The following is a 21,660-nucleotide window of genomic DNA, read 5'->3' as shown; positions in this document are numbered from 1 at the left end:
TCAAGCAAGGAGCAGGAAACGTGGGCCATAAAAGTGACTGCACGCACCAGCCCTCAGAACTTTTCAGCCACCATTCGTACGCCAGGTGTTCCTGCTACCACTGACGTCACAACCGTTTTTGAGATAAGTACCCTTTTATCAGGCCTTCCTTATTGTAACATTGCTTGTTAATGTCATCCAGAAAGGGAAAGTGTCAGTGTGGACGCCAGATCCCTCATAAGGACATCCATGATAAGTGTTTGTTCTCTTTAGGAAGAGTGCATGACTATAAGGCCCGGCCTATTTGCAAGGAGTTTGTGCCGAAAACCCTGCGTAGCCAGTTACACGTGTTAAATTTGTATCTTGAGAACCAATGCCTGAAAGTTCTTATGCTTAGGATGGAAGGTCCTTCTGACGCCTCCCCCCAGAACTGCCTAAGAAGAAAGCCAGAGCCTTACAGCCTTTGACTTCTTTGAGCCTCATCCGCCCATGTCCCAGCCTGTGGCTGACATAGGCCTGGTTTCAGGACCGGGTTCGGGATCCACTTCTGAGGAGTTCGCAGATACATGTAAGGATGCCGCACCATCCACAGATGAGGGCATGCCTGGCGAGGCTATACCAGCGCCACTAGCTGACGCCAGGGGGGGATCCAGCACTTCATGGGGAGTTGCCAGGGACCTCTGCTCCTTTACAGTCCCTGGTTTCTAGGAAACCGACCACCACTCCTTTAAAAAGAAGAGAGAAGAGAAAACATATTGCTCCCTCTTCTGAAAGCATGGTTGAGTGGCAGGCCTTCAGCCAGAGCCTCTTCAGTGCCTTTATGGCATTTAGGCCTACTCCTTCTTTCACCTCCACCCCTCCTCCTCTCCTAAGCCTTAGGCCTGTGTATACTGACCATCCTCCTAGGGATGAGGTGGTCCTGTCAGACTCCTCTGAAGAATCTCTCCCTACAGTTCGCAACTTTCATCTCCTTTGGGATATGGATCCCCTGAGGAAGAGTCCCTGACCCTGATTCCCCAGTGGAAGATTTAACCTTCAGTGAGACCATTAGCAGGATGCAGGAGCATTTCAAATGGGATTCCTCATAAATGCCTGAGGTACAGAAGAGGTATTACGACCTCATTCAAATGGAAACACCTAGCCCATCTGTTGTTCCGCCCATCCTCCCAGCCTTCCTAGATGCCTTTCCTTCAGCATCCACTAATCCTGACTCTCAGCGTACTGCTCCACCCAGACTGGATAGACTGTACAAAGTACCTGACACTGCTAAGCACCTGATAAAGTATCCCCCAGCTGACCCAGCCACTATCTCTCTGGGCACTGACAAAACCACCAAATTATTACCCACAACTACTATTCTCCCTGCTGACAGCAAGACCATTGAGCGATTAGGGAAAAAGATTTATACCTCTGCTACATTAGCCTTCAGAGCCACTAACTACCAGACCAACATGGCTAAGTATAACCTATCTCTTTTTCAGTCTGCCATCAAACATTTGGTAGATATTCCAGACTCCCCTGCCAAAACAGCCCTGTCCTCCCTCCTGGCTCTTACATCTCAAGTCACCAGACACTCCCATTAGGTGTAGCTATGATGATGCTGAATCCTCTGCTAGGTCTGCAGCATCAGCATCTGCCCTACGCAGATATTCCTGGCTTCGCCTACAACCCCTGCCAGATAATTTTAGGGCCAAGCTCATGGATGCACCCCTGGATAGTGCAGCACTTTTTGGATCTAAAGTAGCAGAGCTCTTTAAATCACTGCAACAAAAGGGCAAAGGTATGCAGGACTTCAAACATCACCTGGTCTCACCAGTTCCCAAGTTCCACAGGAACTATCCTTCCAAAACGCAGTTCATCAGGAAAGAATCACGGCCTACCCCCAATGCCTGACCTCGAAAACCCACTAGGAAACAACTTCCTACGCCTAGAGCACCTTCTGCATCTAAGAATAAAAAAGAAATAAACAGCGAAAAATCCAAAACAGGAGAGTTGCAGTAGTCAACGGTATCAAATAACCAAGCTTCACCGTGTAGACAATTTATTAAAAGCGCTTTTCATCTGCACTGTGTGCAGACTTCTTCAGAAAATCTTCTACATCTAGCCAGAGGTCTTCCTTTTAAGACAGGGGAGGTAGCGTCTGACTACTTGCCACCTTTGCCTCAACCTCCTCCCTCTACAGTGCTCCTGTCTGCCCACCTCTCTCATTGTTTTCCTCTGTGGAACCGGATCACCAAAGACAAATGGGTCCTGTCTGTCATCAAAGATCACTACTACATGTCTTGGCTCTCTCCTCTCTTATGGAAGGGCATTCCCCACCCCCCTTCACAGCAACTTCCCCTCTTACAGCCAGTACTGCGGATATTACTAGACCAGGGCACTATACAGTCAGTTCCCTCCTTTGCAAAAGGAAAAGTTTTTTTTCAAGGCTCTTCCTGGTTCCCAAAAATTTATTCAAGGCTCTTCCTGATTCCCAAAGAAGTCGGACGATGGAGACCCATTCTGCACCTTTCCTACCTCAGTCTCTTCCTAAAGGTACCCACCTTTAAAATGGTCGCCCTGCCTACCCTTTTTCCCCTGATTACTCCACAGGGATTCATGGCTACTCTGGACATAAAAGTTGCTTACCTTCACAAGTCTTTACCAAATTTTGGCTCCAGTGGTAGCCTACACCAGGACAAATGGGATACAGATATTCCGCTACCTGGACGACATGCTCATCCAGGCCCCTGCAAACAAATACTGCAAGATCACCTCCACCTGGTGATCTCCTTATTGCAGACCCTGGAATTCCAGATAAATCTGCAAAAATCCCACCTCCAAGCAACTCAGGACATTGTCTTCCTGGGGTACAGAATAATAACAGACCTCATGGAGGCATACCTGCCACCTCCAACGGTGAGCTTCTTGTCAGATCACCTCCTCCAGGTGCTCCAATCGACCTTGTTGACTGCAAGGCAGTATCTGAAAATTTTGGGTTACATGGCAGCCACAATACCCACGCCACCTTTAGCAAAGCTCCACATGAGGAAGCTGCAGTGTTACCTTCACTCAGTCTGGAAACAATACAGTCAGCCCTTGGAGCACATTGTACCACTTCTACCCTCTTAAAAAAGGAGATACTTTGGTGGTGGGACCAGGTACAAAGGAACCCAGGACTCCCACTGCAATGACCACAGCCCACCCAAGTCATGCACACAGATGCCTCAGACCTGGGCTATGGAGCTACTCTAGGACTAAGACAGGTGCAAGGCTTGTGGCCGGCTCACCTAAAATCAGAACACATCAATGCCAGAGAAATGAGGGCAATCCTGCTAGCTCTACAGGCATTTCAACCTTTCCTTCTACAGGAGACTCTTCTGATTTACACAGACAACACATCCGTACTGTGGTATATCAACAAGCAAGGGGGGACCAAGTCCTACCTGCTTTGCAGGTTAGCTCTCACAGTTTGGGAGTAGGCTACCTCACAGGGAATCTCACTGCAAGCGACCTGCATCCCCTCCCTCCGCAACAAACAGGCAGATTTTGTTGAGCAGAACCAGCACAAACAACCACGAATGGATGCTGCACAGAGAGGTCTTCTTGGATCTGGTCCACGAGTGGGGTATACCTGAAATAGACCTGTTCGCCTCTTCCCTCAACAGGCAACTTTCTGGCTTTTACACCAGGACACCAAACCACAAAGTGTTCCCTACACGTACGGCAACTGCAAGGCTCCAAACCACTAGAATCACAAAAAAAAAAACAAAGCCAGCAGACAATGGCAAAACTGTAAATTTTAATAGAACTCCCATACAGTACATAGGTAGTCCATAAAAACAGACCGGTTTCGGCTGAAACTAAACTTAGCCTTCTTCAGTGTTAAATAAATGAATTGTAATGAACGCATTTAAGTACTATTAGTATGGGAAAAAAGTAGGGCAACCATTGGTCCCTCACAAAGGCTCATTTAATCCAGGTGAAAATAATGCACCTAATTTGATGATCCATTTCTTTTCGTTTGAATTTAAAAGGTCGTGCCATCCGGCTTTATTAGCCCTATTGCCCATGATTCTGTCAATAACTGTAAACCTGAATACAGCATTGGGATGTTTGTTAGTATGTTTAAATAAAGCATTGCTAGATTTTTTATTCCTGATTTTACTTAGATGTTCTGAAATTAGAATCCTCAGTGGTCTAGAGGTGTGACCTACACAGAATGCAGAGCAAGTACAAGTGGCTAGGTAAACCAGCCAGTCGGTCCCACAGTTGGCAAGAAAACAAATATTATAGACATTGCCCATATTGTAGCTAGAAAAATCCTTTGTTTTGTTGACATTCCTACAATGGATGCAGTGGCCACAGGGTACACAGCCTACTAGTGGGTCCCCGGTCAGTGTCCTTTGACTTGAATTATCTGGACCTCTAAAAAAATATGCTTATAATGACTCAACTGGGAACCAGTATTTCTACCCTCATGAAATGAAAACAAGCACCTGTCCCCCAAAATGGTAGAAAAATAATCATCAGCCTGTAGTATATTCCAGTGTCTCTGCACGCTATTAAGTAAAAGATCTGTATTTCTGCCATAAGTGGTCACCAAACAAATGACTGCTTGGTTGTTCACTGATTTCTGTTTGTACTGTAAGGTATCCTGCCTGTCCAATGCAGACACAGTATTGCTAGTGCTCCGGACATGCCCCATTGCATAACCCCTATCTTTGAATCTAGAAATAAGATCCTCGCTATAGAGTCCATATGTGTTAGTCTCTGAGCAGATACGTTTGATCCTGAGAAACTGGGACTTGGGTATATTCCTGCAGATATGGGATGGATGAAAGCTGGAGGCATGGAGAAGGGCATTATATTGGGGATACTTACGGTATACCTGTGTCTGCAGAGTATGATCATCATTCCTCGTAATTAATAAATCCAAAAAGATAATACTCTGGGAATGATAATTAGCTGTAAATTTAATACCCCACTTATTATCATTTAGGTAACCTACAAATTCCCTTAGATATATTTCATCCGAACTCCATACCATCCAGTAGTCATCCAAAAATCTTCTCCAGATGTTGATTTCGTCCAAATATATATTATGTGTATTATCATCGATCAAAAACTTCTCTACATAGGCCATGAACAAATCAGCATAGATTGGGACAAATGATGCCCCCATGGCTGTCGCTTGAGTTTGCCAATAACATTTGTCTTGATAGTAAAAGACATTCTTAATCAATACATGTTCAGCAAGCCCAATAAGGGGAGTATTAAATCCTGGGGGATAGAATTCAGACCTATGTAGCCAATATTTTAGGTCATCCAAACCTGCCTAATGTGGAATATTGGTACATAGGGCGGAGACATCCAGAGTGCAAAGTAGCCACCCTGGTTCTAATTGGGTGTCAGCAATGATTTGGAGAAATTCTGTGGTGTCGTGAAGTCTAGATCGTACCCACCTAAGTAAAGCTTGTAAGTGTCTAGTTATAAATTGGGATAAGGGTTCTGTTATGGAGCCCCTACCCGAGACAGTAGGCCTACCTGGTGGGTGGTTCAGGTCCTTATGTATTTTGGGAAGAAAATATATGTATTGGTTAGTAGGATCCGTAGCCGTTAAATGATAAAGATCATGATCAGAGATGATGCCTTCTTCCCTAGCTGAATTCAAAAAGTGATCAATTTCTTTCCTGAACCTAAAGGTGGGATCAAAGGGAATACAAGTATAGTGACGGTCTGTTTTTATGGACTACCTATGTACTGTATGGGAGTCCTATTAAAATGTACAGTTTTGCCTTTGTCTGCTGGCTTTGTTTTTTTGTGACTTTACACCAGGACACCAGAACCACAGGCACTGGCAACAGATGCCTTCTCAATCTCATGCATCCCCCCTTTCCCCCTCATCCAGAAAGCCCTTCTGAAAATACAGCAGGACAACCCAAAAATCTTGTTGGTGACTCCCTACTGGCCCAGACAGCACTGGTTTCCCTTATTTCTTCTTCTGTCCAAGGGCAATCACCACAAGTTACCCCCCCCTAGAGTGGGCCTCTGCACATAAAACAAGGGATCACTAATCCATCCACAGTGGCAGATGCTCCCCTAACTCTGTGCCTGATAGGATTCTGATTCCATTTAGACACCTTTACAATGAGGACGTGCTCGATGTCCTGCAGGAGGCCAGGAAACCTAATACCAGAAAATAGTATCTCTCCAAGTGGAAACGATTCACTATTTGGTGTCATAAAAAACAGCTGGATTCGCTTCTCAGCGAACCTCCCCTAGTGCTGTCTTATTTGTGTGAGCTACTGCAGTCAGGACTGGCTTACTCATCCATTAAAGCCCATATGTCTGCTGTTTCTCCCCGCTTGCTTCATGACTGCCTTGCAAACTTTTCCTCAAAGGAGTTCTGCACCTTGGGCCTCCTAGGAGACCCATTCCCCCTCCTTGGGACCTCAGCTATGTGTTAGAGAAACTTAGGCTACCTCTCTTTGAGCCAGCTAATAAGACCTCCTTAAAGCACTGCACCTGGAAAACCATACTGCTGGTGGCTCTAACCTCAGCCAGGAAAGTATCCGAACTCCAAGCCATTATGGCTACACCACCCTTTCTAATCTTCCACAAAGACAGGGTTACCCTTAGGACAAATCCGTCCTTCATGCCCAGAGTAGTCAATGACAGGTCCCTAAATCAGACATCCATCTACCTGTTTTCTTCCCTAACCCACAGGGAGACAGTGAGAGAATTCTGCATTCCTTGGATGTGCGTAGACGGATCGGATTCTACCCACACAACACCAAATCTATCAGACAGACAAACCAGCTGTTTGTATCTTTTCACCCCAGAGCCCTGGGTAAGGCTGTTACCAAGCAGATTATTTCTACTTGGATATCAAAAGACATATCCTTTTGCTACCAGTTTCATGGCAAGACCCTGGAAGGGGTAGTCAAAGCTCATTCCACTAGAGCAGTGGGATCTTCAGAAGCCTTCTTCAAGGGTTTGGATACCCCTTCAATTCTGAAAGCTTCTACTTGGACTTCAGTCCACGCCTTCACCAAACACTACAAGCTTGACCTCATCTCCAGGTCCAGGGCAAGTTTTGCCAGGGCTGTCCTGCATGGATTCCTGGAATCTGCATCTAGACCACCATCCCAACCTAGTGAGCTTTGGCACTCACCCATATACAGAATACTGCAAAATGGGAATAGAAGGACATAGAGAAGTTGTGTAAAGTCTTATCATAACCATAGATGTCCTTCTCTTCTGTGATTCAGTATTCCTTCCCACTCGCCTTCTCCTCTCATCTGCTACATTCTTCCCTTTCTGGATGGCAATGGTATAGCATTATCCTTACAGGACTAGCTCCAAATGGGGCTACTCTTCTGAGGGCTGGTGCATGCCAACGTCACTTTTATGGCCTACGTTTCCTCTGCCTTGCCTGACGCTCCACAAAGGGACTGAAAACTTTTGAATACTGGCTTGTATGTACGTGAGACCAAAGGGATAAACCCATATGCAGAATACTGCAACATGGAGGAGAAGGACATCTGTGGTTATGGTAAGACTTCACACAACTTTTCTTTCTTAACAGTAGAAGAGGTAACCCATTGTGGCAGTATTATCATGGTATTTCATATGTAAACCTCCTTTTAAAATCATCCTGTGACTTTTTTAATCTTCACTTAGAAGTATTTTGACTGTAGTTGATATGGTAATATGTTTTAAGATCGATTTCTTCCAGTTATTTAAGAGAATACTTTAACTCTGCTTTCTAGCAAAATCCATTGATCTTTCTCAGCATAAGTTCAGCCTAACATTTAAGGATTAAAAGGTCTGTGAAGGGAGTTGATTTAATTGATTATTTGTGTGAGTTAGAGCCGTGAGCCTTACATCACACTGATATTACAGGATAAAGATAGCCTGATAATGTAGATGTTGTGTAAGGTCATTATAAACTAACAGTCCCTTTTTTTCCTGAAGAGGTCACAATAAAAGCACTAAAGGAAAAGATCCGAGACTATGAGCAGACCTTGAAGAGAGAAGCTGAAACCATAGCACTTGAGAAAGAGCAGAAGTTGCAGAATGATTTTGCAGAAAAAGAGAGGTATGTAAGATTTTGATTTCTCATTGCCACATTTTTTAAATTGTGTAGTGCCACATGTCAGTTGTATAACTGCCAGAAGTAACCTAAAGGAAGAAAAAAAGAGAACTGCATGAATTACAGCTTAAAACACAGCGTTGTACTATAATGTGCACTTTTCATCTTGACTGAACAAGCTATTATGCTTTTAAAGTGTCGCACCTCTGATTATGAAGGCGGGGTTCTTGAAGGTATTAAAAAAAAATCATTCTTCTTTTTTGGTCATTTTACCATATTATCCTGTAAGTTCTGCTACATATGCATTGCAGCTGTTTAAAAAAATTCAGCTTCTAGCACCAGGAGTTAAATACTGGCACAGATTGCCCAGCAGCTATAACTTGAACTGTTATGTGGACAATTATTAGCTTACGGATCATGTTTTAATATGATTTCAGTCCGAGTCTTTCAATGCCACTATTGGTGAATTAACGCAGTCATGATTTTGTACTAATTTTGTGATGCATATTTCACAATAAGGGCCTGTAGATGGCAGTGAACAACCACAGGTTCCTGATGAACTTGCAAGATGATGTACAAGTTATACTCCATGTATACAGAGTGGCTTAATTGCCATCGTGTTTTGGTTATGTGTATGAAATATTTTTTTCATAATTGTGCACTGTGTGGTGAAATGAGCTAGGTTCCCCGTCTTTATCTTCTTGGCTGTCTTTAACCTAGTATTGCAAGACACCATGATAATTCATTTAGAGGTTTATCAAGGTTCTATCAGATGTCGACACATCTAAAGTAGTTATATTTGAGGTTCTCATTCTGCTTTACATGGTTAAGCACATGGAAGTAAAGACAAGGATAGGAAATCCTGGTGTTATTGGTCAACATTTAGCTGTAATACTGCTACTAATTTTTGTTTAAAATGCTTTAAAGTGTTTTAGAATTTTGTGGTGTTTGGAATTAAGTAGCATTAATTTGGTAGATAATAAACCAATGAAGAAGAACACAAGGGTACCAAATAACAAAAAAAAGCAATAAACCTTTGATCACATAGCTGCAACAAAGTAAGAGTTCAGAACCATTAATAATCTGTGACAAATAACTTAGAAACTACTGAACTCTAAATGGTTAAGCGCTTTCACTCTTTATTTTGAGAACTTCATCAAAAATAAATTAAAATCATCCAATATGAATGAAATACACAACCAGTAAGTGACGTCACTTATTTACATCCAATGTTAGCAGTGACGGAATAGCCAATATGATAAAAAGGTTTGTTGTCATTTTACTAATTCACACTCAGTTGACTCCAACTTGTGCGAAGCCTGAAAACCAAACGTTGCAAATGCCGAACACCAATACCTCTGATTGAAAAATTTTGTCTCCTTCTCAACCCATGTTAACACTTGCTCCTAGGTCCAGAGTGGCAGTGAATTTTAAATTTGGTATATATTTCAGGTAAGCCAGAATTTGTCATTATGACTTTTCGCGGAAGTGAGTCGATGAAACAGTGACTTAACCAAGTGTGAACCAACTTCTTGATTTGAAAAGTCATCAATAAAACTTTATTTCATTTTATATTTAAGAAGACTCTTGACAGAAATGGTTTAGGGGAAAATCAGCTGTAAGAAAAACTTTCCATTTACTTTCCTGTCTTTCTAAATAATTATTGGAAAAATCTGAAAACATACTCTGATTAACCTTTTCTATCACTAAAAAATAAACTTAGGAAAGTTTGCATAGTTTACACTATGTTTAGCTAATGCATTGGCCATATTGTGCTTTTTAATGGCCAAAACTGCGAAAGTTTCCTGTTGGATTTATCCGTGTAGTAACAGTAGTAGTTTGTGCATGAAGCTAGGTAAACTATGCCTTCACTATTACAATTAAATCTATCTTTAGAAATAAAATTATAATTGCAGTGTTTAAAACAAATATTACTTGCAGTATTTATAAACTGGCACCATTTATAGTTATAGCACTGAACCATCCCAGCTATAAATTTCATTGAAGCAGTTCTTGTACCTCAACTTCATTCTAACAATTTTAGGATTTTTGTTTTTTTTTTTTTTTTTTTTGAACAGAAAATGTGGTTGTGTTCCAGCTACCTCTGCTAGGTCCTGATTGCCAATAATAACTTTCCAATTATTTTGTATGAAATGGGAACAAAACCTGACTCCAGAATAGAAGGAAATTTTGTATTTCTAGATGAAATATCCTCACGGGAAATGCATTTCACTAGCTATTATCCTACTTTTATGAAGCTCAATATTTTTAAAGGTCAGATTATTAGATGGAGTTGATTTTTAAAGTTTGTAATAGATTTTGTGCATATACCTTTTAAAAAATTAACTGTGATGTGGGTTTTGAATGCTTGCAAGATTTTTATTGGATGTAAACAAGTAATATTACTTATTGGTTGTGTATTTAATTCGTATTGAATGATTTGAATTTATTTCTTATCAAGTTCTGAAAGTAAAAAATGAGAGTGCTTAAACATATTGAGTCCAGTATTTTTTTAGCTATTTTTCACAGATTTTTTAATGGTTCTATACTCCTACTTTGTGCTAACCGTGTGGTCAAGGGTTTATTGTTTTTTTTTTTCTTTACTTGGTACCCTTGTGATGTTCTTCGTGTTTCACTGTTGCAGTCATCACATTTGGGTTATCTGTCTGCAGGTAGCCCTCAGCCGGCCTGAATACCAGAGTCTTGGATTCCTGCGTCAGATGCTGTCTCTTCTTCCATGATGTCACGTCGTCAGGGGTATAAAACATGCAGCTGACACCATTACATTAGTTTTTCTTGCCCCAGATGTCAAGTACCCCCATAACATCAGTCTTTCTTGCCGTGCAGTGCCCGTAACATAAGCAGTTCGCAAGTGCCGGTCGACCGACTCCTGAAATTTTCATTTTCGAGTTTCAGAACCGAAGTCTTCAAAAAAAAAAGATAAGTACCCCGCTGGGGATCTTTTTTCTTGCTCCAACCGATGTCAGTAAAAGTTAACAATTGTCTTACCTGTGGAAAGCAAATACCTCATAAAGATTTTCATTCATACTGTATTCTTTGCTTAGGCCCAGACCACAACATCCCTCGGTGTCTGTTCTGTGACTTGTTCAACCCCTGAACTATTCGTCGTCGGGCTATCTTTGCAGCAAATTATTTTGGTACTCTGTATCCGTACTGCGAAATGGCTTCGTTAAGCCATTCGACTACCGATCTTCCGAAAAAAAAACGTAAGGATAAAGACAGACAGACCGCATAGGTCCAAAACTGCAGATGCTTTCGTTAAGCTCATCACCAATCCACCGGTACTCAGCAAGGTGCTTTTGCAGCCCCTGATACCCACTACTTCGGATTCGCAGGCCTCAACTGAGACCCATTCGGAGTCCGGTGTGCCGCGAGATGCTTCTTCAACTGTGGAACCTGCGGATGTCCCTACCTTGGATGGGTCCAGAGCCACTGTGCAGGCACTGGCTTCTGAGGGTGTATTCAGGCCTACAGACTTGCATTTTAAACCGACGCCATCTTCTTCATCCAGGCCTAAAACTCGCACCATGCCTAGAAAACCGACGTCCAAACCGCATGCTCAGGCCCATATGCCTAAAAAACAAATGCTTAGAATGGCTGAAGACCTTATTACCTTAATTAGGGGAAGCCAGCCTTCCCCCTCTAAGAGACCTAGAACTGATTTTCCTTCTGATTCTTCTGATCAGGAATCTGATATTTCTGTTCCTTCTGATTACCAGGATTTGCCCTTATCTACCTATGAGGATTCTGATGCAGAGGATTCCATTCCCTCTGCTTCCCCTCCAGAAGATTTTTCTTTTGATGAATCCTTGCACACACTTAGGGAGCATTTCCACAGGGAAAGCCAGGATTACTCTGACTCCAAAAAGAGGCTTAGGGAATTCTTACTCCTTCCTCAACACAGGCCTTTAGCTATCCCTCCTGTTCTGGACAGTGTAGATGATGCTTTCTTGGAATCTAACCTTTCCCCCAGACATTTTACCTCCAGCTCCCAGAAAACCTGACTCTCACAAGTTCCTCTTCAAGAGTCCTACTGCGGATCCAGAGACCATTTCCCAAGGACCAAAAGGCATTAAGGCTACTGCTGCCAAAAATCTTACCCCTTCTGATAGAGATTCTAGAGCCTTCGACAGATGGTATGTTAAAGTACCAGCAGCATATTATGGGACTACTTAAACAGAAAATGATGTTGATTCCTGACTGTGCTGAACACAAAGAATTACAGGATTTAATGCATTCTGCAGAACAAGTTAGTAAACATACTTTGCAATGTGTTTTTGACTCTTTAGAAGCATCTCGCAGGGCTGCTGTCACTGGGTCTGTTCTTAGAAGACATGCTTGGCTTCAGGAGCAAAACTTGCCAGATCATGTTAAAGCTAAATTACTGGATGCTTCCTTAAACCAAGACCGCCTGTTTGGCAACAAAGCAGAAGTCCTCCTCATAAGGATGGAGGAAAAAGCTAAATCTATGCAAACTCTTAAAGATTTCCTATAAGTACAGCCTCCCAGATTTAGTAGGCATTGGCCTTCAAAGAATTGGTCCTTTCCAGTCTCTTCCAGGCCTTCTCAGTCCAAACCCAGGAACAGCAGACCACCTAGGTTACAGTCTCAGGCTATGTATAGGCCTAAGCAGTGGGGGGCTCCCACTCCCAAAGCAGGGAGCAGTAAGCTACCCCCCTGCGGAAAAATGGCACAATGACTTAACCTTAATCCTTCCAAGCCCTGCTCAACTGCCTGATCCCTTAGGTGGAAAGCTTGCCCTGCATGCAAAAAACTGGGAACTCATTACCCAGGACAAATGGGTTTTGAATATAGATTCACAAGGATACAGATTCCACTTCCACACCCTACCAACCCCAAACGTTTGGCCAGACCTACCCCCAAATCAGTGGGCGGAGGCCCAACAGCAGGTTCCCTCTCTTCTAAGTATAAGGGCTATTCAACCTGTCCCATCAGAACAAAGGGGACAGGGTTTTTATTCAAGACTTTTCCTGGTACCCAGAAAAGACAGCTGCTGGCATCCTATCCTGGACCTCTCTATTCTAAACACCTTTCTGGTAATTCCAAAATTCAAAATGCTAACACTTCAACAGCTGTTTCCTATGCTAGGTAAAGATGCCTGGTTGGCAACCCTGGACTTAAAGGAAGCTTACCTGCACATCGCAGTAAGAGGAGCCTGCAGACAATGCCTACGCTTCAGGGTGGGCTCCATGCACTTTCAGTTCTCTGCACTTCCTTTTGGCTTATCTACTGCTTCCAGGGTATTCACAAAGTGTCTAGCTCCAGCCATTGGAGTTTGCAGGCAGAGAAATATTCAAATATACCCATACTTGGATGATTGTCTGATTCAGGCAGAAAGCCAGGACTTGCTGTTAAAACATCTGGCATTCGTAAAGAAACTTCTAACCTCACTGGGGTACACCATAAACAAAAAGAAATCTCATCTAGTACCCTGCCAACAAATTGTATTCCCGGGAGCAAGCTTGGAACACAACTTCCCAGATGGCTTTCCTCACTCCAGAGAAACAAGTTTATTTGACAACCTACTTCAAACTATTGGCCCCAAAGACCCAGCTATCTGCAAGGGAAATTCTGCAAGCCCTGGGGTTCATGGCCTCTTGCATTCTACTAATTCCATATGCAAGACTGCATATGAGGAAACTACAATGGTATCTAAAAAGCCTATGGTGTCAACATTCTCAGGACCTGGAATCAATGATTCCTATCATTCCTTGTATAAAGACAGAGTTCCTTTGGTGGGCAGAGGACTGCTACCATAACAAAGGGCTCCATTTCACTCTACCGCCTGCCACCCAAACCCTGACAACAGACGCATCAGACTATGCATGGGGGTCTCACTTGACAGGGCAGTACATTCAGGGCAAATGGAACCCGAGACAGATGCACCTGCATATCAACCAAAAAGAAATAGCTGTACAGAATTCCCTGACAGCCTTCAAAGACTGCATTCTTGTAGGACAACTATTGGTAAAGACAGACAACACCACAGTTATGTGGTACATAAACAAGCAGGGGGGATCCCACTCGTACCCTCTCTGCAGACTAGCCATGGCTTTGCGGAACACAGCCTTGAGCTACCAAGTGCACCTACAAGCTCAATTCCTGCCAGGCAAGCTAAATTCACTGGTAGATGACCTAAGCAATAATCTCATGGACCTACACGAGTGGAAACTGGAACCAAAAGTATTCAACCTCTTGATGAACAAATGGGGGACTCCAGAGGTAGACCTGTTTGCCTGCCCTCAGGACTGCCAATTGGACAAATTCTGCACAAGGACTTCTCACAGTCAAGCTTGGAAAGTAGATGCCATGTCCTTTACCTGGAAAAGCCACTCAGTTTATGTCTTTTCCCCTCTACCTTTCCTCTCGAAGGTTCTGCAAAGGATCAAACAGGACAAGCCAAGGACAATACTGATTACACCAGACTGGCCACGCCAGCACTGGTGTACCCCCTCTTACGCAGTATGACACTGCTGGAACCATAGCACCTGCCTCAGACCCCTTCCCTGCTGTTCCAGCAGGCGGGCCAGACTCTGCACTCTCAGCTTCAAACCCTGAACCTTGCAGCCTGGCTAATTCCTTGAGCTCTCCAATAGCATCCCTCAGTAAGCAGGTGCTAGATTTCATTCTGGAGGCAAGGAGGCCTAGTACTAGAAAATCCTATGCTGAAAAGTGGAAAAGATACTGTTCCTGGAGCCAGACTCAGGGGATGAGCACAGCAGTTCCCAGCTTACCTCATATTCTTCAGTACTTAACAGAAATGCTGCACAAGGGCCTATCCTTCTTGTCAATAAAAATTCATGCCTCTGCCATTTCAGCACTTTATAATACTGAGCCACCCCTCTTTTCTCACCCTCTGCTAAAGCGATTCCTTAGAAGGGCCAAACATTTATGACCCCCCCCCCCCCAAGAGAGCCCCTACTCCAGCCTGAGACCTTAACTTTGTATTGGAAAAGCTCACTCTCACTCCCTTTGAGCCAACTGCAACTGCAGAGTTGAAATTCCTTTCTTGGAAAACAGCCTTCTTTCTAGCCATCACTTCAGCAAGAAGAGTGTCTGAATTACAGGCCCTCATGGCAGAGGAGCCTTTCATCATCTTTCATGCAGACAGGGTGTCCCTCTGGACCAATCTTTCCTTTATTCCTAAGGTGGTGTCTAGTGTGGCCCTAAATCATTCCATTCATTTGCCTATTTTTTTCCCTAATCAACAAATTAAAGGAGAACGAATACTGCACTCCTTGGACGTGCACAGACAACTTAGATTTTACTTGGACAGGACTAAGCCTCTCAGGAAATCTGAACAGCTGCTGGTTGCATTTGCTGCAGGGGCAGAGGGGAAGGCCATTTCAAAGCAAACCATTTCTAATTGGATAGGCCATTGCATTCAGTTCTGCTGTAAGCACCATGGAAAACCTATCCCACAGGGGATAAGACCACATTCCACCAGGGCTGCATCTACCTCTACAGTATTTCTCAGAGAGGAGTCCCTACCAGGGACATGCTAGAAGCTGCTACCTGGAGCTCTTTACATACTTTCACCAAGCATTACCACTTGCCAATTTTTTCTAAATCCAGAGCTGGATTTGCCACTGCAGTCTTGCAGGGCTTAATAGCTGGTCTTAACGCTCTCTAATTGCCTCCTCCCTTCCTTAGCTTTGGGAATCAACCCGAATGTAATGACTGCAACAGTGAAACATGAAGAACATAGTACAGTTGTGTACACTTACCATCAATGTAGATGTTCGAGTGTATTCACTGTTGCAGTCCTGGATGATGTTCGTGTTTCACTGTTGCATTCATTACATTTGGGTAATCTGCTGGCAGGTTAACCTCAGTTGGCCTGAATAACAAAGTCTTGGGTCCTGCATCGGTTGCTGTCTCCTCTTCCATGACATCAGGTCATCAGGGCTATAAAACATGCAGCCGACGCCATTTTAATCAGTCTTTCTTGCCGTGCGGTGCCCAAAGCAGAAGCAGTTCGCAAGTGCCGGTCGGCCGACTCCTGAAATTTTCGTTTTCGAGTTTCAGAACCGAAGTTTTCAAACTAAAGCTAAGTACCCCGTTGGGGAAACTTTTTCTTGCTCCTTACCGATGTCAGTAAAAGTTAATAATTGCATTACTTGTGGGAAGCAAATACCTCGTAAGGATTTTCATTTGTACTGTATTCCTTGCCTAGGCCCTGATCACAACGTGCCTTGCTGTCAGTTTTGTGCTAAATTTAACCAATGCACTATTAAGCGTCGGTATATTTTTGCTTCTAAATATTTTGGTTCAAGATTTAACTATCCTGAAATGTCGTTGGTTAGCAATCCGACTACCGGAATTCACAAAAAACGCAAGGAAAAAGACAGAGACAGACCATCGAGGTCCAAAATCGACGACGAAGCTTCTCCTAAGCCAGTTGCCGGTTTGCCGGTACTCAGGTGCTTTCGCAGCCCCTGGTGCCCGCTACTTTTGAGTCGCAGGCCTCTACCGAGACCCATTCGCAGTCCGGTATGCCACGAGATTCTGCAAGTATTGAACCCGCGGATGTCTCTCCCTTGGATGGGTCCGGAGCTGCTGAACAGGCACTGGCTTCTGAGGGTGTTTTCAGGCCTCAACATTTGTATATTAAATCGACGCCATCATCAAAAACAAGGCCAAAATCCACTTCTGTGTCTAAAAAAAACGATGCATGAGCCACGTGCTCAGGCCCCTATGCCTAAAAAAACAAATCATCAAAATGGCTGAGGATTTAATTACCTTGATCAAGGGTTCCCAACACCCCCCCCCCCCCCCCCCCCCGCTAAGAGGCCTAGGCAAGGCACTGATTATGAATCTTCAAATCAGGTTTCCATTTCTTCTGATTCCTCTACTGATCAGGAAATTTCTATTCCACCTTATGAGGACTCTGATGCAGAGGAATCCATCCCTTTTGCTTCTCCTCCTGAGGATTACTCTTTTGGAGAGACTTTGCATACTTTAAGAGAACGTTTTCACTGGGAGAGGCAGGACTTCTCTGAATCCAGAAAGAGGCTTAGGGATTTTCTTCTTTTTCCTCAGCATAGGCCTTTGGCAATACCTCCTGTATTATACATTGTTGATGATATGTTCTCAGAATCGAGCATAGCTCTTGATTCCCTGCCTCCAGCTCCTAGTAAGCCAGACAGATATTACAGGGTACCTGACTCCCACAAATTTCTTTTCAGAAATTCTGCTGTTGACCCTGAAACAATTTCTCAGGGTCCCAAGGGTGTTAAGGCTTCTACAGCCAAAAATCCTTCCCCTTCAGGGACTCCAGGGCACTGGATAGATGGAGAAAGAAGGTTTATACGTCTGCAACCTTGGCAATCAGGGCTTTAAACTGCCAGTTTCATATGCTTAAATATCAGCAGCATGTTATGGGCTTACTGAAACAGAAAATGATGTTAATTTCTGATTGTGTGGAAAATAAAGAGTTACAGGATTTATTGCATTCAGCAGAACAGGTTGGAAAGCATACTTTGCAATGTGGTTTTGATTCCCTGGAGGCCTCTTGCAGGGCCGCCGTAACTGGATCTGTGATAAGATGGCATGCCTGGCTCAAGGAGCACAATCTGCCTGATCATGTTAAAGCTAAATTGTTGGATGCCCCTTTACAGCAGGACAGTCTGTTTGGTAATAAGGCAGAAGAGGTTTTAAAGAAAATGGAAGACAAAGCTAAATCTATGCAAACTGTAAAAGATTTCTTGCAAGTGCAGCCACCCAGGTTCAGTAGACACTGGCCTACTAAGAATTGGTCCTTTCCTGTGTCCAACAGAGCCTCTCAGGGCAAACCCAGATGCTCCAAAGGCTCCAGATTTCAATCACAAGGATATTACAGGTCAAAGCAATGGGGTGCCTCCACCTACAAATCAGGAGGTAACAAAGCACAACCCTACAGTAAACAGTCTCGATGACTTTCCTCTGCCATCTCCAAGCACTTATCTTTTGGCAGCCCCCTTGGGGGGAAACTAGCACTTCATGCTCAAAATTGGCATCTAATTACCCAGGACAAGTGGATATTAAACATAGTATCCCAGGGGTACAGATTTAATTTCCACACGTTGTCAATTCCAAATGGATGGCCAGATCTGCCACCAAACCAGTGGGCAGAGGCCCTGAAACAAGTCATGTTCCTCATGGATATAGGGGCTATTCAGCCAGTGCCAGAAAAGGAAAAAGGACAAGGATTGTATTCAAGACTTTTCCTGGTACCGAGAAAAGACAAAACATGGCGTCCAATTCTGGACTTATCCATTATAAATACGTTCCTGGACATTCCAAAATTCAAAATGCTGACTTTACAACAGCTACTGCCTATGCTAGGCAAGAATGCCTGGTTGGTAACTCTTGACTTAAAAGAGGCATACCTGCATATCCCAATAAGGGAATCTTGCAGAAGATGCCTCCACTTCAAAGCAAGCTTTTTGCAGTATCAATTCTCTGCACTGCCTTTTGGCTTATCTACTGTTCCCAGGGTCTTCACAAAGTGCCTGGCGCCAGTAATTGTATTTTGCAGACAAACATTCAAATGTATCCATATCTGGATGATTGTCTCATTCAGGCAGAGGACAAGGACACTCTTCTTCAACATCTGTCGTTTGTAAAAAGGCTTCTAGCATGCCTAGGGTACACCATAAACGAAAAGAAATCACAACTGGTACCCTCTCAATTACATTCCTGGGTGCAAGCTTGAATACAACTGCCCAGATGGCTTACCTCACGCCAGACAAACAAATTCAATTGACAACATACTTCAAACAAGTGGCAACAAAAATCCAGTTATCTGCAAGACAAATTCTGCAGGCTTTGGGGTTCATGACATCCTGCATTCTACTAATTCCATATGCGAGACTGCATATGAGGAAACTTCAATGGTGCCTAAAAACTTATGGAGTCAACATTGTCACAGCCTGGAAACAATGATTCCTCTCATTCCCTGCCTGCAACAGGAGTTTCTTTGGTGGGCAGAGGCATGCCATCAGAACAAGGGACTGTCATTCATTCTACCCCCTGCCACCCAAACCCTAACTACAGATGCATCAGACTATGCTTGGGGGGCCCATCTGGCAGAGGGATGCATTCAGGGCAAATGGAACCCAAACCAAATGCATCTACATATCAACCAGAAAGAAATACTAGCTGTACAGAATGCTCTGACAGCCTTCAAGGACTTCCTTCATCCAGGACAACTACTGATAGACGGACAACACCACAGTTATGTGGTACATAAGCAGGGGGGTACCCACTCCTACCCCCTTTGCAGACTAGCCATGACCTTGTTTAACACAGCCTTGACTTACCAAATATATCTTCAAGCTCAGTTCCTGCCAGGAAAGCAAAATACTCTGGCAGACGACCTAAGCAGAAATCTTATGGACCCGCATGAATGGAAACTGGATCCACAAATCTTCAGCATGTTAACATGAAAATGGGGGAGCCCAGACATAGATCTATTTGCCTCTCCCCAAAACTATCAGTTGGACAAATTCTGCACAAGAACTCATCACAAAAAAGCATGGAAAGTGGATGCTCTATCCTTCAGCTGGAAAAACCTATCAGTCTCTGCCTTTCCCCCTCTGCCTCTACTCTCCAAGGTCTTACTAAAAGTCAGACAGGAAAAACCAAAAATGATTCTAATTGCTCTGGACTGGCCTCGCCAACACTGGTACCCGCTTCTAAGGAATATGTCACAACTTCCTCCGTGGTACTTGCCTCAAACACCTCACCTATTGTCTCAGCAGAACTGTCAAATTCTGCACACTCAGCTTCAAATGCTGAATCTTGCGGCATGGCTAATCAACTAATTTCACCAACCACATCTCTCAGTAAACCTGTGATGGATGTCATTTTGGAGGCCAGAAGGCCTAGTACTAGAAAATCTTATGCTGATAAATGGAAGAGATGTTTGGAACCAAGCACAAGGAATAGAGACAGCAAAGCCCAATATTCCTCAGATTTTGCAATACTTAACTGAGATGCTTCACAAGGGCCTATCTTTTTCTTCAATAAACATGCATGCCTCTGCCATCTCAGCTCATTACAACACAGAGCCTCCCCTCTTTTCTCATCCCCTGCTAAAACAGTACCTCAGAGGGGCCAAAAATGTAAGGTCTCCCAGGAGAGTGCCAGTTCCTGCATAGGACCTCAATTTTGTGCTGGAAAAACTCACCCTACCTCCTTTTGAACCAGCAGCTACTGCGGATATAAAATTTCTTTCTTGGAATACAGCCTTTCTTTTGGCAGTCACTTCAGCTAGAAGGGTTTCAGAACTACAGGCTCTCATGGCAGTGGAGCCTTTCATTATATTTTACCCGGACAGGGTGGCCCTCAGGACCAATCCTTCTTTTATGCCTAAGGTGGTATCCAGTGTGGCTCTTAACCAGACCATCTGCCTGCCAACTTTTTTCCCAAATCCGCAGAACAAGGGGGAGCGGATTCTGCATTCATTGGATGTACACAGAGAACTAAGATTTTACTTAAACAGGACAAAATCTCTAAGAAAGTCTGAGCAACTACTGGTGGCATTTGCTGCAGGATCAGAGAGGAAGGCTATATCAAAGCAGACTATTTCTAAATGGATAAGCCATTGTATTCATTTCTGCTACTTGCACCATGGTAAACCTGTGCCCAGGGGGATCAGATCCCATTCCACCAGGGCTGCCTCTACTTCAGCAGCTTTTCTCAGAGGGGTCCCTACCAGAGACATTCTAGAAGCTGCTACCTGGAGCTCAGTTTATACATTCACAAAGCATTACCATTTACCTCCCTTTACTAAATCAAGGGCAGGCTTTGCCACTGCAGTCCTGCAGGGCCTTATAGCTGCTCCTAATGCTGTTTAATTCCATCCTCCCATCCATAGCTTTGGGATTCTACCCAAATGTAATGACTGCAACAGTGAAACACGAAGAACATAGTACAGTTGTGTACACTTACCATAAATGTAGATGTTCGAGTGTATTCACTGTTGCAGTCCAGGTTACCCACCCGCCAGCCCCCTTTCTATATCTCTTCTTTCCTTCACTATGCTCAAAAGCCTGTGTGGTGTATTTGCTTTTAGTTGAAGGTAAATTTTATGTGTTCTAAAGTGCATTTATATATATTTATAGTTATATATATATATATATATCCCCCCCCCCCATTTGGGGGGCACCTGACATCTGGGCCAAGAAAAAGTGATTAAAATGGCGTCTGCTGCATGTTTTATACCCCTGACGACCTAACGTCATGGAAGAGGAGACAGCAACCGATGCAGGACCCAAGACTTTGTTATGCAGGTCGACTGAGGGCAACCTGCCAGCAGATTACCCAAATGTAATGACTGCAACAGTGAATACATTCGAACATCTACATTTATGGTAAGTGTACACAACTGTACTTTACCCTCCCTCAAGCCCCCTGAATGCTATTTGACTATACCTCTCCTTTTGTTTTCTATACTTAAAGCTTTCTGGTGTATTTGCTTTTTGTTGGAGGTGTAACCTTGTATATTATTACTTCCCACTGTGGGGGCACCTGACATCTGGGGCAAGAAAAACTGATGTAATGGCGTTGGCTGCATG

At 43.7% G+C, this 21,660-nt stretch overlaps 1 protein-coding gene across 2 annotated transcripts in view; it reads left to right on the top strand.

Annotated features, from left to right (window-relative positions):
• Positions 1-21,660, top strand: part of CUX1 (cut like homeobox 1) — a 3,879,009-nt gene that overhangs the window by 1,469,535 nt on the left and 2,387,814 nt on the right. For both annotated transcript variants that reach the window (XM_044054027.1, XM_044054028.1), the window contains exon 6: positions 7,939-8,062. In XM_044054027.1, coding sequence (XP_043909962.1) covers positions 7,939-8,062 — 124 coding nt within the window. The remainder of the gene's footprint in view (positions 1-7,938; positions 8,063-21,660) is intronic.

This window comes from Protopterus annectens, chromosome 13.part0 (genome assembly GCF_019279795.1).
Source record: "Protopterus annectens isolate FY-2018-M chromosome 13.part0, PAN1.0, whole genome shotgun sequence".
Taxonomy (NCBI): Eukaryota; Metazoa; Chordata; order Ceratodontiformes; family Protopteridae; genus Protopterus; species Protopterus annectens.
This window is presented reverse-complemented; position numbering and strand designations above follow the sequence as displayed.